The sequence below is a fragment of the Lactuca saligna genome, chromosome 6 (assembly GCF_052625555.1).
Source record: "Lactuca saligna cultivar CGN05327 chromosome 6, ASM5262555v1, whole genome shotgun sequence".
NCBI lineage: Eukaryota > Viridiplantae > Streptophyta > Magnoliopsida > Asterales > Asteraceae > Lactuca > Lactuca saligna.
In genome coordinates, this window is record NC_136422.1 from 127,026,475 (window position 1) to 127,041,345 (window position 14,871).

General features: G+C 33.9%; 1 protein-coding gene across 4 annotated transcripts; it reads right to left on the bottom strand.

The window, feature by feature from the left end:
- Nucleotides 1-1,104: 1,104 nt before the first annotated feature.
- LOC145000139 (uncharacterized) lies at nucleotides 1,105-6,960 on the bottom strand. 4 transcript variants are annotated; one of them, XM_078959308.1, is made up of 16 exons: nucleotides 6,788-6,960; nucleotides 6,399-6,528; nucleotides 5,027-5,230; nucleotides 4,749-4,930; nucleotides 4,521-4,647; nucleotides 4,245-4,442; nucleotides 4,106-4,153; nucleotides 3,952-3,999; nucleotides 2,700-3,824; nucleotides 2,527-2,601; nucleotides 2,394-2,455; nucleotides 2,262-2,313; nucleotides 2,101-2,178; nucleotides 1,957-1,997; nucleotides 1,807-1,869; nucleotides 1,105-1,694 (listed from the first exon to the last, which is right to left on the bottom strand). In XM_078959308.1, the coding sequence occupies exons 2-16, from the start codon at nucleotides 6,498-6,500 to the stop codon at nucleotides 1,406-1,408; spliced, it is 2,694 nt and encodes an 897-aa protein (XP_078815434.1). In that variant the 5' UTR covers nucleotides 6,501-6,528; nucleotides 6,788-6,960; the 3' UTR covers nucleotides 1,105-1,405. The 4 variants fall into 4 exon arrangements, with proteins under 4 accessions (XP_078815434.1, XP_078815435.1, XP_078815432.1 ...); XM_078959309.1 differs by having other exon boundaries at nucleotides 4,254-4,442; nucleotides 6,399-6,583; XM_078959306.1 differs by having other exon boundaries at nucleotides 6,399-6,583.
- Nucleotides 6,961-14,871: the final 7,911 nt, after the last annotated feature.

Consider the following 14,871-nt stretch of genomic DNA (forward strand, 5'->3'; position numbering starts at 1 on the left):
AATAAAAAGAAAATAAAATAAAATAAAACTTTCAAACAAATGCGTTTTTTCAAGTGATATGTGCATATTTTTCCTAAATATTTTTTTCGGATATCATATGGAAAAAGTTTGAAAAATGATGAATTTACATATTTTTATTTTTTTTCAATTGAAGATACGCTTTAAAAAAAATATTTTTTGCTATTTTCTCTCTCTCTCTCTCTCTCTCTCTCTCTCTCTATATATATATATATATATATATATATATATATATATATATATATATATATATATATGTGTGTGTGTGTGTGTGGCTTTAATGTTTTTAAATATCTTATAGTATTTTTTATACAAGTTCTCGGGTTAGAAAATTGACTTTTCAAAAGATCCTAAAATAATGTTAATAGGGTTTGGTGAATAGCAAGAATGAACGTATGACTTGAGAACACATAATTTATTTCGAAGGGTACCTATTTATATATTTATGTTGAATGAGAAAAAGATTTGCATGAATTTGAAAATATCAAGTTTTATATGTAAATCCAATTATTGATAACTTTTACGCTATTCACGTAGTGTTTTTAAAATGTATAAAGATTTTTAGCTCAATAGATGTCTTTTATTTTTTATATGAAAAAACTATATGTACGTGAAACATGAAGATGTTAAATGTACGTAAATAAAAGCTTGGTCATTTTTTTTTTTTTTCATTTCTTGTATGTACTGTTTTATGAAAAAATGAAATAGAACTTTGTTTTTGGTTCATATATAATTCATTTATAGTAATATATAATAATGTTTCTATTATATTAATCGTTTTCGCTTTATTTTTAGTATGTATTGTTTCTTGAGAAAATGAAATAAAACTTAAATTTGTTCAGATAAATCATTTGTATCGTAAAAAATACTAACTTTTTTTAATACACTAATTATTCACTATTCTAAAGCTAACTCTTTAATTTTTTAACATAATACAACTATTTTGTTAGTCTAGATATGTTAAACAACATAATTTTATTCCTTTCATAAAACACATACCTTCTTACCTTCTTATATGATGCAATTGCTTTTGTGAACATAACGCCATATCTTTATAAACAAGATACTTGCAAAAACACCAACATGTTGAAAATTCCAAAACCCAATCACCATTGACAAGGTTCTAAAAGAAAATAGAACAAAAGTCAAACAATATTTGATGCCAATTCTCAAGTTAATGATGATAACAAATCTAACTCCTTTATAACACAACCTAACCTAATAATAATAGTAATAATAATAATAATAATAATAATCACCACAAATAACTTCCTCCCCTACAAAAGACCAATACTTCTTCTACCAAACAATAACATGAAATGACTAACTTACCCCTAACCCCCCCCCCTCCTATCCCACCACCCCCATCCACTTCCACCTGTCTCTCTTAACTCCTCTTCTTTCGTTTCTTTCCACTTTTTGACCCGCCCTTTGTGGATTCCGGAGTTTTCGCTTCCTCGGAACCGGATTTCGCCTTCCCGGGCCCGTTGGAATTGGAATTGGACTTGGTGCTGGTCTGAGGGGTTTTACCTTTTGACTTGTTGACCGTCTTTGACTTTGGTGTCTCTTCGTCTTCCTTTGACTTTCCGGCGGCTGCATCGGTTGACTTGGCGCCGGTTTTTTGAGATGTGGATTTGTTGTCTTTTGATTTGGCAGATGATGACGTGGCACCAACTCTGCTTATTGTTTACTTACACATGTCAAAATCGTATAAAAAACAATTGACAAAATAAGGATTAAAGTGTAAATGACCATTTTACCCTTTTCGGTGCATGTTTTAAGATATACCTTTTGGCAGAATCTTTAGAAGCAGATGGTGTGGGGTCGGTTTTTGATTTCTTCTTTTTGTGTCTGAAGCAAAACAATAAGCAAGAATATTAGAGAGAGAAATTAATCAAACCAAACCAAAAAGGGTAAAGGTTAAAAAAGTAAATATACGCTTCGTCTTCTTCTTCATTTTGGTCTTCGGCGATTGGCTCCTGTGAAGTGAACCACATGAGCTCCAATTTCATAAAAAAAAAAAAAAAAAAAACATCATAATAGTAAGGGCATTTTGGACATTTCAGTTCAACATGTCCTCACCTCATCCCGTTGTTCCAAAATCTCCCATTTTTGTGTTTTCAGATTCAATATCTCTTCATCTCCATCCACATATGAAACCTGTTAAACAACAGTAAACATATTAGAACAAGAAAAGATGATACAAATATAAATATTTAATAAAGCATTGCATATATTATGACCTTATGCTTCTTTTTAGCAGAATCAAATGACTCAATAACACCTTCATAATACCTACAACCAACAGCAATAAAAAATAAAACATCCGTTTTAAAATTATATCGAAATTATAATCATAAAATAAATGCACTTACGTTTTATCTTCAGGCCACCAAACTTTGACCTTCAAACCAACCAGGCTTTTATCATACTTCACCTGAAATATTTTTCATATGTTAAGAGAGGATGAGGGCATTTACGTCTTTTGCACACAGTTGGAATACATACTTTATCTTTTACTGTATTACGCTTCCTTTTTGAACTATTCCCTGGGGTGCCCTTTGGAGAAGACTCCTCCATCTCCTTCATAATCCCAAAAAAAAAAAAAAAAAAAACATTATCTTTAAATAAATTTTTTTTTTTTAAATTAAAAAAGAAAAAAGGTAGAGAAAACTACTGACATCATCACCCGATAAAGATTTTGTTTGCTCCTTTTCTGCAACAGTTTTACGTTTTTTTCCATCATCCTTCTTCTTTGAAGAAGATTTAACATTTTCACCTGAATTACCAATATTACCCTTTTTAGCAGCAGAAGACACCTTCAGTGGCTTACTATCTGAATCACTTTCCTCATCTTCCTCAACATTTTTACTTTTCTCCCCCTTCTTAACTGACAGCTTCAGTGGTTTAGCATCTGAATCACTATCTTCTTCTCCTTTCTTCACAGATTGTTTCACATTTACACTCTCATCGACTTTCTTCCCCTGTTTTGACGATTTTGCCCCTGATTCACCCACATCCATTTTCTTACCGCTCTGCTTCCCTTTCTTCCCTGCTGGTTTTGACGGTTTTGCCCCTGAACTACCCGCGTCCACTTTCTTATCAGCCTTCTTCAGAGGCTTATTATCATCATCAGAATCACTAGCGGCACCACCATCTTCCGATTCATCAATGGCGGCGGCCGGAACTTTGGCAGCAACCGCCTTGTTCTTGGCCCGCCCGGTTTTCTTCGGGCTCCCGGATTTGGATGGGGAGGTGGCGTTTTCAGGGGCGTTTTCGTCTTTTTGAAGTGGTTGTTTCTTTTTGGACCTGACGGGTCTCTTGACTTGGCTTTCATCTGGAAGGCTGTCACTTTGAGAAGGGGAAGGGGAAGAAACATTCTCAGCTTTACTTTCAGGGGCGTTTTCGTCTTTTTCGGTTTCTGATGGATTAACCGCTTCATTAGAAGACTCTTTAACAGACGAAGTATGAACAACAACATCAGGTTGTTTCTCTGCTTCTTCTTTCTCACCTTCAACATGAGAAGAATCAGAAGGCTCCCCGGAGTTTACTGTTGTGTCGGATTTAGTCCTTGTACTTTTGGAAGTCTGTTCTGGTTTTGATTCCGGCTTTGCCACATCAGCATCTGACTCATCACCATCATCAAGATCAAGTTTCTGTTCGTTTTTGTCTTCTTGTGGCTTCTTTGAAGGTTCTTGATCAACTGAAGCTTCTTCATCCCCCTTCACTCCATTACTCATAACTGATTTTGGAGATCTGTCTAAAGTAGGATCTTCATCATCATGACATGTATCTTCTTTAACCACCTAATTAACAATTATTTTTCAACTTATTAATATATTTACTAAAACCCCAAAATATATATATATATATATATATATATATATATATATATATATATATATATATTTTTAAACTAATTAAAAAAAACACCTGATCCGTGTGATCTGATGATGCTGTTGTAAGCTTACTCTCATCAGCCTGTAGCATGCCATATTGTCATAATTTGAGCCATTAAATATTTCCATTTATAGCAATTGAAATTTTAAAATAAAAATAAAAATTTTAAAAAAAGAGTGAAGCATGCCTGTTGTGCATCATCTAGAGATCCCTTTGTTGATTTGCTCTCATTGGCCTGAAAAAGAGTGAAAATTTATCAAGTCTTTGTAATGTATTAAGTCAAAAGAAGCACAAATTTAGTCAATGAAAAACTAATCAATAAATACCAGTTGTACCCCTGAAGCATTTTCATCATCATGTTCAATTGTAGCAGGTGTCCCTTCACATACTGAAGCCACAACTTGAGTGTACATATCTAATGTATCACCTAAAGATATGACAGCTGGCATCAAGTAAGGCTTTAACTTAGCTGCAGATTTCAAAATCACCCCTTCCCCCAACTTTCTAGCTATTGGTAAAACTCCCTAAACAGAAATTAAACTTTTTATCAGTAAAAAAAAAATGGAAAACTAAAAGTAAAACTCTTGAGTCTTAATTGTTACCTCACTATTTTTTTTAACACTAGCCAAGATTGGTTTGAGCATTTCAACTGAAACTTCTTCACTTTCTTCTAAAACCAATACCATTATATTTTCCATGGATGAATATATGGATTCAAGATGATAATCCCTGAAATAAATATATGCATACTTACAGTCATTATTATATTTGTTTCTTAAACCCTAAATCAAATAAAATCAAGCACCGATGAAATACATTATACACCACACCTTACTGATCTTAAAAAATGCTCAAACATCTCCACAATCAGCTCATCACATTCAAGATCAAGCATGATGACACATGATCTAACTTTGGAAACAGTTTCAAGAATTGATGACCTTTTGTTATAAGATCGACTAGATTGGTCTGATAAATCCTCAAAGGAGGAAACAATCAGTTGAAAAACATCCTGTGAAAGACAATCACAAAAGAGGTTTGTTTAGAATGAGAAGATGAAAGGAAAGAAAGTATATGATATGGAGGGGTGTATGGTTGTATGGTGTACCCTCATTTGATCATCATTGTAGGGTGCATCAGGTGCTGTGATTCTTGTTATTTCACTGATGCATGAAGCAACTGCAACCTTCACATCCACATCTGAATGCCCTAAAAGGCTGTCTTGAATCAATGCTCTCATTGATGGTTTCAGTGCATCTAGCATTGACTTTTTCGGGGACTGGTCAACTTTTGATAGAAGTTTCTCTACTTGCTATTGAGCAAAGTCAAAAAGAAACATTAATTTTTCATTTTAAGGATAAAACATAAAGTATTATAATCAATACAAGTATATTACTGATTACTCATACATATTTATATCAATCTAAGATAATTATTTCTTTACTGATATCAAGGATTCGTCAATTTTCTTTGTTGCACAAATATTCATCAAAAAGTGAAAAATATTGTCTCCTTCCCACAACTATACACAAACTAGTAGTAGTTGAGCATTAGCTAACTATTCATAATGCACTCAGTGGCTCCACCATTCACACTCAAGTGAATTATGTGATCCAAATGAGTCTTGAATGCCTTATAATGGGTGTCATTAGATATATTAGCTAAGTTTTTTTAAAAAAAGAAAACTTTGCAATTCTTATCACCCTCTTTTTTAATATGTATTCCACCAACGAATTCTAAAAGCAAAGTTCTATGGTTGATTTGACACTCTATGTTCCCTATAACTAAAGGATATATATATATATATATATATATATATATATATATATATATATATATATATATCTCAAAATCAGAGAGCAGTATATTCCAGAATTAGGCCCACATTCCTTTGTAGCCAAAAAGAAAGATTCATCATAAACCTAATTGGTTACCCTCAATAAGATCAATCGTGCAAATCTCAATCAGAGGTAAGGAAATTCCTAATTTTCTAGAGCTTCTAAGAATTATAAATTCTAGGTGATTTCAGGTGAACCCCAAGTAATAAGGATTTTGGGTGATTCACGTGTGGTAATGTTGTTCTTAGAATATATAAAGCGAAAATCAAAAAGATAGCAGTATGGAACAAGAAATTTAAAAAAAAAAAAAAAAAAAAGGCATTTGTAGAACTAGGTACCCCAAGATAGAAAGCAATACATACACCTCAAATTGCTATTGATAACCCCGAGTGTTTTGAATCAGAATGAAAACTGTAGAACAGGCAACATGTATAGAAGATGCAAGATTGAACGGACTACTTTTATCACAAATCATCCACAAAGCTTTCCACATAATATACCAATTAAACACTCACTCACTCCTTGATAATTCCTACTTTCGAGTGTCAAATGTGTCGAATTCTAGATTTGGAAATGCGAAAGGTCGAATTTCAAAGATCAAATGGGCATCTTTTTGGAACAAAACTCAAATTAGGGGCTTACATCAAGAACAGGGAGAAGTCCATCGACCGAATCCGGGGGATGTGATAACTGTTTCCCTGCCTCCTTAAGCTGTTGCTCTAACTCGGCCTCTGTAGATGCCATCTTCGGTTTCCCTTTTTCTTCGATCTTTCTGAACCACAAAACCAGTCAATTTCCACCTCAGTCTCCTCTCACCATTCGAAACCCTAACAAAAGTCACCGTGAAACGACGCAACACAAACAAAAAACAAAATCCCACAACGGATATACAGAGTACAGAAGAAGAAAAAAAAAAAAAAACCTCTAAATTTTCAAGATATCTTTTGAGGAAACCCAACAGTATTACAAAAATAGAGTGTCTGGTTGTCTAGAGAGAGAGAAACTAAAAAGCAGAGAGAGAAGGAAGATACCGATAGGTTAAAATGGCTCGTATATGTCCGATATATAGATATATATGATAGATACAGAGATATAAAAAGGGGAATTAGGGCTTGTAGTTGTTTGTGTGAAATTTGAATCGAGGTTGGAAGAGATCGAGAAAATTGAGGAAATCTAAGGGAACAAGTATGCAGATTTGAGCATTTTTGTAGGTATTTAAACAGTTAAAAAAATAAGATACTCATCTGCAATTTTTCAAAAGTAAATGTTCCCTTTTTTAAACTAGATTCGAATGATTCATCATTTATCTTTTCTTTTTCGGCCCAATTTAATAAAAAGACAATTCTTATGTCCTTGTTTGAAATTAACAACAATTCGTATACAAGACAATTAAATCTTTTACTATACCTTCATAAGTATTTTCTAGGGTTACTAAACTTACAATCTAAGTCCTATTTTTTGTAATTTAAAAATAATTTGTAGACAAGACAAATAAAACAATTGTTATAGTTTCAGATCTCCTTGGTTTTATTCTAAGGCCTTCTTTTTACAATTTAACAACAATTTGTATAAAGACAAATCATCCAGTTGTAGTAAAAATGTTAATATCTTAAGGCTTACCGAGATGGGGGTGTGGTTTGGACGGTCGTGTGCGCCATCGATGTACCCTTAAGGCAGCATGGTCGGTGTTATGGTGATTAGATGTGGTTCGAATCACAGTTGACTAGAGTTCACGAGATAATAGGAAAATATATTTATTGAAACACCGACGGTCTATCTACAAAATGTTGCGAGTTAAAGCTTCTTACACCAACTTCAACAAAATATTTAATAATCTTACATATATGCATGCTAGTGGTGCAAGGTATTTCGGCATTTTAACTACGACGCTTGAAACTTACAAAGTAAAATACAAAGATCAAACATTTTCCAATCAAAAAACATGGCATGTTTATCGTAAAGGGCCAAAGTGGGTGCTTCAACTAGAATCGGCTTTGCAATCAAATGTATCAAAACGTTCGACAACATCGGAATCGGATGTTGGTATAAGACGCACCTCAACGAAAATTTTGAGGAGTGTGACATCCAATTTTGGGAATGCTTTTAAGAATTTAATTGGGATCTAAAAGTTTCTAAAGTTGGACGAATGCATAGCACGACCTTTGGTTGGCCACGACACTAACCTTTAATGAATGTCACAGTGTGACATGTTGGCACGACGCGACATAGCTGACAAGAGAAACCCTAATTCTCGGTCTTTGGGCTCTATTTAAGAGCTCTAACTCCTAGGGTTACCTCATTTGGCATCCCCCATCCCCTGAGAATGGGGGATGCTAGTGGTGCAAGGTATTTCGGCATTTTAATTACGACGCTTGAAACTTACAAAGTAAAATACAAAGGTCAAACATTTTCCAATCAAAAAACATGGCATGTTTGTCGTAAAGGACCAAAGTGGGTGCTTCAACTAGAATCGGCTTTGCAATCAAATGTATCAAAACGTTCGAGAACATCGGAATCGGATGTTGGTATAAGACGCACCTCAACGGAAATTTTGAGGAGTGTAACATCTAATTTTGGGAATGCTTTTAAGAATTTAATTGGGATTTAAAAGTTTCTAAAGTTGGACGAATGCATGGAACGACCTTTGGTTGGCCACGACACTAACCTTTAATGAATGACACAGTGTGACATGTTGGCACGACGCGACATAGCTGACAAGAGAAACCCTAATTCTCAGTCTTTGGGCTCTATTTAAGAGCTCTAACTCCTAGGGTTACCTCATTTGGAATCCCCCATCCTCTGAGAATGTATCTACCCCAAATCTTAGCCTCCATACTTGAGTTTTAGGTGTTTAAGCTTGGTTTTATGAAGCTTGAGGGTAAAGGAAGCCTCTTTTGGTGCAAGAAAGCTTGGTTCCAGCTCAAATCCATCATTCTTACCTTATTTCTGGTCATTTGGAAGTATAAAACTTCAAATTTGGTCTTTACTTTTTTAGATCTACTTTTATGTCTCATTTGGTAGCTTTTGGGTCCCTTTCTTGATGTTATTGGAGTTTAGACAACTTTGAAACAATATGAGTGACTTAAATGACTTATAGGCACTACAAACAAAATGATATTTAGTGGCACAAACTTTTAATGGCATATATTTTATTGTGCCATTATATTATACTTTTAGTGTCATATTTTATATTGTACCATTGATAACAAAAAAATGATTCAGAAACTAAATTCCTTCTAAATTTTAATTCTCTCTTGTACTTACCACCTAAACTTTATTCAAATTAATCAAATTTTTGACATCTTATTTGTTTCCCTTGATTTTGAGTATTACCTTTTTTCCATTACACCTCAATCGACTAAAATCGAAACTTCCATATCAAAGGGGATCATGAAATTGGCTCTCCATTTACTACATTACGATTGCCTCATCCATTACTACACATCATTAATCGGTAGCCTCTCCACTAGAAGCATCCCAATTTCAAAATTTCTCTTCTCGTTGTGTGTAAATGTGTAATTGTTGTTGGATTTCATCATTCCATCCTATTAAGGTAATCAACTACGTGACTTTACAAAAATCGAAAATTTATTTTGCTAAACTATCACTCTTCTAGTTAGAACTAACCCAATAGAAACAATTTTTATGATTTTCTCTTGTTGGATTTCCTTGTTTTTAAGATGAACACCAAGTGTTGATGAAATTCCTCAATGAAACATGTATATATTTTTCTGTAATTGGATTTACAATTTGTTAATTGTTTGTTCTTATTTGGTAGAAATCAAATAGCAATATCATTTTGAGGTGCACCTTCTACGACATGATTTTGTTCACAGTAGATGTTGTGTGCAACTATGTAGAGAAATTGCAAATTTTTTCGTTAAAAACAATGTGAAACTAAAGATCTCAAACGAGTTTTATTAGTGTTTCCTGACATCTAGTTATGTGTTCCTCTACTAGTTCTAGATTGTTTATAGTTACTTGTAATTAAACATAGCATAATTATAGCATATCTTTTTGGATTCCATTGATCATTATTTGTTAAGTTTGAACAGTTTTTTTACCATATTTGATTCATTTTCCATTTATGGTTAGGTTTAATTGGTTTTTACATAAACATCAAGTGTTGGATAAAACTCCTGAATGAGAATATTATGAATTAAACAAAACAGCGTTATCAAAATGTTGTTCCTTTATAGATACATCTTGCTCTGTTGACCATGCATTCTCCTTTTTCGTTGATATGGAAAGCTCTTGGTAAAGAGGTTTTTTTTTCTTGACTTTTTAGCTCCTTACGAGTCTAATATAAAAACAATAATATGTGTTGTGTAGGTGAACACTTATGAACTTTTACCTCCACCATTTGTCATAGTATTTATTTCACTTACAAGTTAAATTAACGGTTGTTTTTCACTCTTTTGTTGAATGGTTGATGTTTATCTTCATTATTTTTCAGGTTTGAGAATGTAAGAAACTGTAACACTCCAAATCAGGTAACCATTTTATTCCTTCAAGTGAGTTAGTTTTACAAAAATGACCACTTTTTGGTACACTGGGCGTACTTAAGTGTACGCTTAGCGTACTATGGAGGAAGGATCGTGACGGAATATCAAGTACGCAAGGCATACGTGAAGGTACGTCGGGCGTACGCGATAGACAGCCAAACCCTAATTTTCGGACTTGACACCTATTTAAGCATCCTTAAGTCATTGGGACTAGACCCTAACCAGCCTCCATAGCCTCATATCGTCCATTAATCTTAGATTCTCATATGAGTGTGGTTCTTGAGCTTAGAAAGTGTGTTGGTGGCCATTTTAGAGAGCATTCAATAAGGAGAAGGTGGTGTTCAAGCTTTGGGTGTCATTGAGCTTCTAGATCCTGCATCTAGAACATCTTGAGGAACTTCTAGATGTATAAAGTCATAACCTTGTCATCCTTTTCATTAGTTGAGCTAGGGTTTTGTTATGGAACCCCTTTTTGGCTTTTGGACATTCTCTTATGAGTTAAGAAACTCAAGAGACTATAATAGATAAATCTGAACTCCTTGAGCTTGTTAGATGCATAAAGGTGACATCATGATGATTGTTTGGAATCCATGCATAAGTTAGAAATCTTAAATGATGTCTTAATGGAAAGTATGGACTATTAGAGTCATTCATGGCATGCAAGGGCATAAAGTTGCCAACTTTATGCCCTATAACATCTTATTAAGCCTAGATTTGAAGTTGAACATTGAGAACTGGAGTATTAAGCACTTAATTGTTGTTTAGTGTTGTTATGTCATAAATTGTGGTTTATACTTTGCTTTTCATAAGCTATTAGATTTCTCGTTCTAGAACCGAAAACACCATGTTGTGGTGTTCTTTGGACCAAAATCACATGTGATTTTGGTTAGGCTTTATATTGTTTTGTTTAGGTTTTGGGCTTGGGCTTGGTTATTAGGCCTAGGTATATATTAATATATAGGGTTATTTAGGCTTGAAAATGAGTTAGAAGTGAGTGATGGACGTTTTAGGGGTTGCCATATGCCAAGGACGTGAGTTTAGAGAGAACCAAGAGAGAATAGTGTGTAATCAACATCTTATGTACTCGACTATTGAATGATAATAATGTGCATTGAAGATTAATTATCTTGTTCTTATTCATCTTTGTCTTGCATTATACACTTTGATTGGGATTCTGCACCATCAAAGTGAATCCAATTAATTTTTAAGAGAATTCGGGACTTACAAGTGGTATCAAAGCTTGGATCGGTATCAATCGGGTCATTGCAAACGGTTTTTCTTGAAGTTTCTTGGTGTTTTTGATTTATATTTTATGAATTTTTGGCCATTATTCTTTGTGTTCTTCATATTTTGAAGTTTCAATCGAGTTTGATTTTAAAAATTAAAATTTTCGTGTTTTTGGCCAGTTTTGGGTGATTTTTGGCCAAATTTTGTGAAATCTCAGCGAGATCCTCGGTCTCGGTCAAGATTCCTCGGAAATCTCGAACACGGCTTCGCAGGTCCTTGGTCAACAGCTGTTTTCGGAGCTCAACAACGTTTACGGTGCGAGGCAAGGGTTCACGGGCGAAGTTCTCAGAGCAAAGTGTTCTCGGTCTGAAGTTCTTGCATCGTTCTCATATTTCATCGTGTTCTCAGTTCCTATTCTCGGTTCGGATCCTCGGCTTCTCAGTTCCTTTTCTTGGTCCAAGAATCCAGCCTCGTATCCTTCGCTACAATTTCGGAATTTCACTATTTTGGCTTATTTTTGGTCAAATTGCCATATTTTCGATCCAATAATTTCGTTTTTGGTCCTTAGGCCTCATATTTGATCAAAAAGACCCGTATTTGGTCAAATACTCTCGTTTTTGGTCAAATATTTTCGGTTTTGGTCTAGAAATTTTCATTTTCGATTTAGAAATTTTTGTTTTTGGTCAAGGTTATTCTTTTTGGACAAAGATCTTTGCTTTTTCACCTTTGACTTTCAGAGTTGACTTTTGACTTTCAAGTTTGACCTTTGACCTTTAATTTTGACTTTCTCATTTAAGTTTCAAGTTTTCACATTTGACCTTCAGATTTGACTTTTAAGTTTGACTTTTCAGATTTGAATTTCAAGTTTGACTTTTAAGTTTGACTTTCAAGCTTGACTTTCACGTTTTTAAATCAAAGGGCACTTAAAACAATTATTATTTTTTGGTAAATTATTCTTTTTGGTAAACTATGAGTTCATCAATCACAAAAGAGGTCAATGAAACTTCTTGTTCTCAAGCATCTAGTGATACAATTAAACTTTATCGTGATCAATATGATTTATTAATTAGGGAAATTGAGGACCTTAAATATGAAGGATATACTCTCAGAAAGACCCAAAAACCCTTAAAACAACAATTAGAGGCCCAAACCAAAGACCTAAAAAGAATTAAGGAAGAATATAGTATTAAATGTGAACAATATAACTATGCTCAAGTAGAGATTGTCGATCTAACTACCGAACTTGATGCATTAAAAGCTAAATATAAAGATGTTGAATTTAACTTTAAGAAATTTGACGTGTCAAGTGAGGTAGTTGTGTCCATGATAGGAAAACAATTATAATTTAAAGATAATCAGAATAAGGGTCTAGGGTATCACAATGTTCCACCTACCTTTAATGACAACTACACCCCACCCTTTGAAACCAATGAAGCACCTGCTCAGTATGGCCAACCTCCTGTACCAACTTCAGTTAAGACTGAACAATCTGGCCCAACTGAGAATATTGAGGTGATTGATACTAATGTCTCTACTTCATGTGCAGAGCGGGTCAAAGTGTATGATGGGCATGAGCAGAACGCAAATAATTTTTGTTTTGCTGATAATGGTTCAAAAGCTCGTGATGAGGCGAATAATTCTAATGTTTCATGTGCAGATAAAGAAGAAGTGCAAGATGGGATTGAATAGATCAAAACCAATCTCGAGTCTGTTGAAAGTGTTTTAAAATCTTGTGATGATGATACTCCCACTATGGAAAAACCCAAGTCATAAAAGTCTATTAAACAATCTGCTAAATGTTCTTGTGCTTGTGTTTGTGGAAGTCCCTTGAAACAAAATTCTTTTCGACAAGGACCAAGTCACACTCTCTTTTATATGAAAAGGCAGACTTGCTTTAATTGTGGGACTCCCGGTCACATTGCTAGAAATTGCCCATACCGTGCATATGTTCCCTACTATGCACAAGATTGGAAAACACACTAATAGGGAGATCCTCCAAGAAAAATCCTTCCATGTCACAATCATGCAATGGTGACTGGAACGCGAAGAAGGGCAAAAATCAAACTCCCAAGGACGAGAAGGGAATGACGGACAAGAAGCAAAATTCAAGAGATGGTCCAGTTAAACCAAGATCGGTTAGGTCAAAGCCATCTCGGTCGTCAGTTTCAAGTTCAAAAGCAAGTGATAAGGCATCCATCCAATCGAACAAGAAATGGGTTAAAGCCCACTACAAATGGGTACCAAAGATTCACACTCCCAAATCATCTAATTATTCTAACTTTTCTTCATCTTCTGTGTGTGACAAACATGATATGTCATGGGAGAGAGTACCTTTTGTAGATGACAAAGGTCAACCCAACTTCAAAATGGATTGGGTTCCAAAATCCAACTAATCCCGCACTCTGTGTCGGAGCAGCTATGGAGGAATATCGTCAGACTTCAGTTTGTTGATAGTGGTCGTTCCAGGCACATGATAGGAGACATCTCTCAGCTACATTACATTCATAACTTTAATTGAGAGCATGTATCCTTTGTGGGAAAGGAAGAAAGAAGAGGATCACAAATGGGGATTGTACTTAATGGTGTGAAATTTTTTTGAGTTTGCTTACTTTGTTCCAGAACTGAAGCATAGTTGAGGCTAAATATGTTGCTGATTCTGCTTGTTGTTATGAAGTCATCTGGATGCGTCTTCAATTGATGAATTTCAGTTTGAATTCTTTCGATACTCCCGAGTTTTATTCAAATGATTCGTTTCAAAGATAATTTTTTTTGTTTGTTTAAATTTGCGTATTTATTCATATTTCTTCCCCATGCACAAACTAAGGGGGAGAAATCAAAATTTGAAGATTAAAAAAAAGGGTTTAGTTCATTTTTGGTCACTTAACTTTTGGTTTTGTGCTCATTTGGTCATTTAATTATTTTTAAGTTTTAAAAGGTTATCAAACTTTTGGTTTTGTGCTCATTTAATCACTTAACTTTTGGTTTGGTCACATTTAGTTACTTAACTTTTAAAATTGTGCTCATTTAGTCACTAAACTTTTAAATTTTTTCAAAAGTTTAGTGACTAAATGAGCACAATTTTAAAAATTAGGTGACTAAATGAGTACAAATCTAAAAGTTAAGTGACCAAACCAAAAGTTAAGTGATTAAATGAGCACAAAACCAAAAGTTAAGTGACCAAAAATGACCTAAACCCTAAAAAAAATTCCAATAAATATGCACAAATTTGATCCCAAAGGTTCTTGTTTTGTACATTTTGTATTTTATTTATGGTTTTCTTAAATTTGTTCATATTTTATTATATGCACAAATTTAGGAGGAGAATTAAAAAATAATAAAAATAATAATAATAAAATCATAAATTTAAAAAAAAATACAAAAAT

What these genes read in the sequence shown, in the direction of transcription:
- LOC145000139 (XM_078959308.1), bottom strand. Translation starts at nt 6,500, where the DNA reads ATGGCATCTACAGAGGCCGAGTTAGAGCAACAGCTTAAGGAGGCAGGG. An exon ending in GTGTTAAAAAAAATAGTGAG is followed by an intron (nt 4,443 to 4,520) that starts GTAACAATTAAG and finishes ATTTCTGTTTAG; the next exon opens with GGAGTTTTACCAATAGCTAG. An exon ending in AATCTTTATCGGGTGATGAT is followed by an intron (nt 2,602 to 2,699) that starts GTCAGTAGTTTT and finishes GGGATTATGAAG; the next exon opens with GAGATGGAGGAGTCTTCTCC.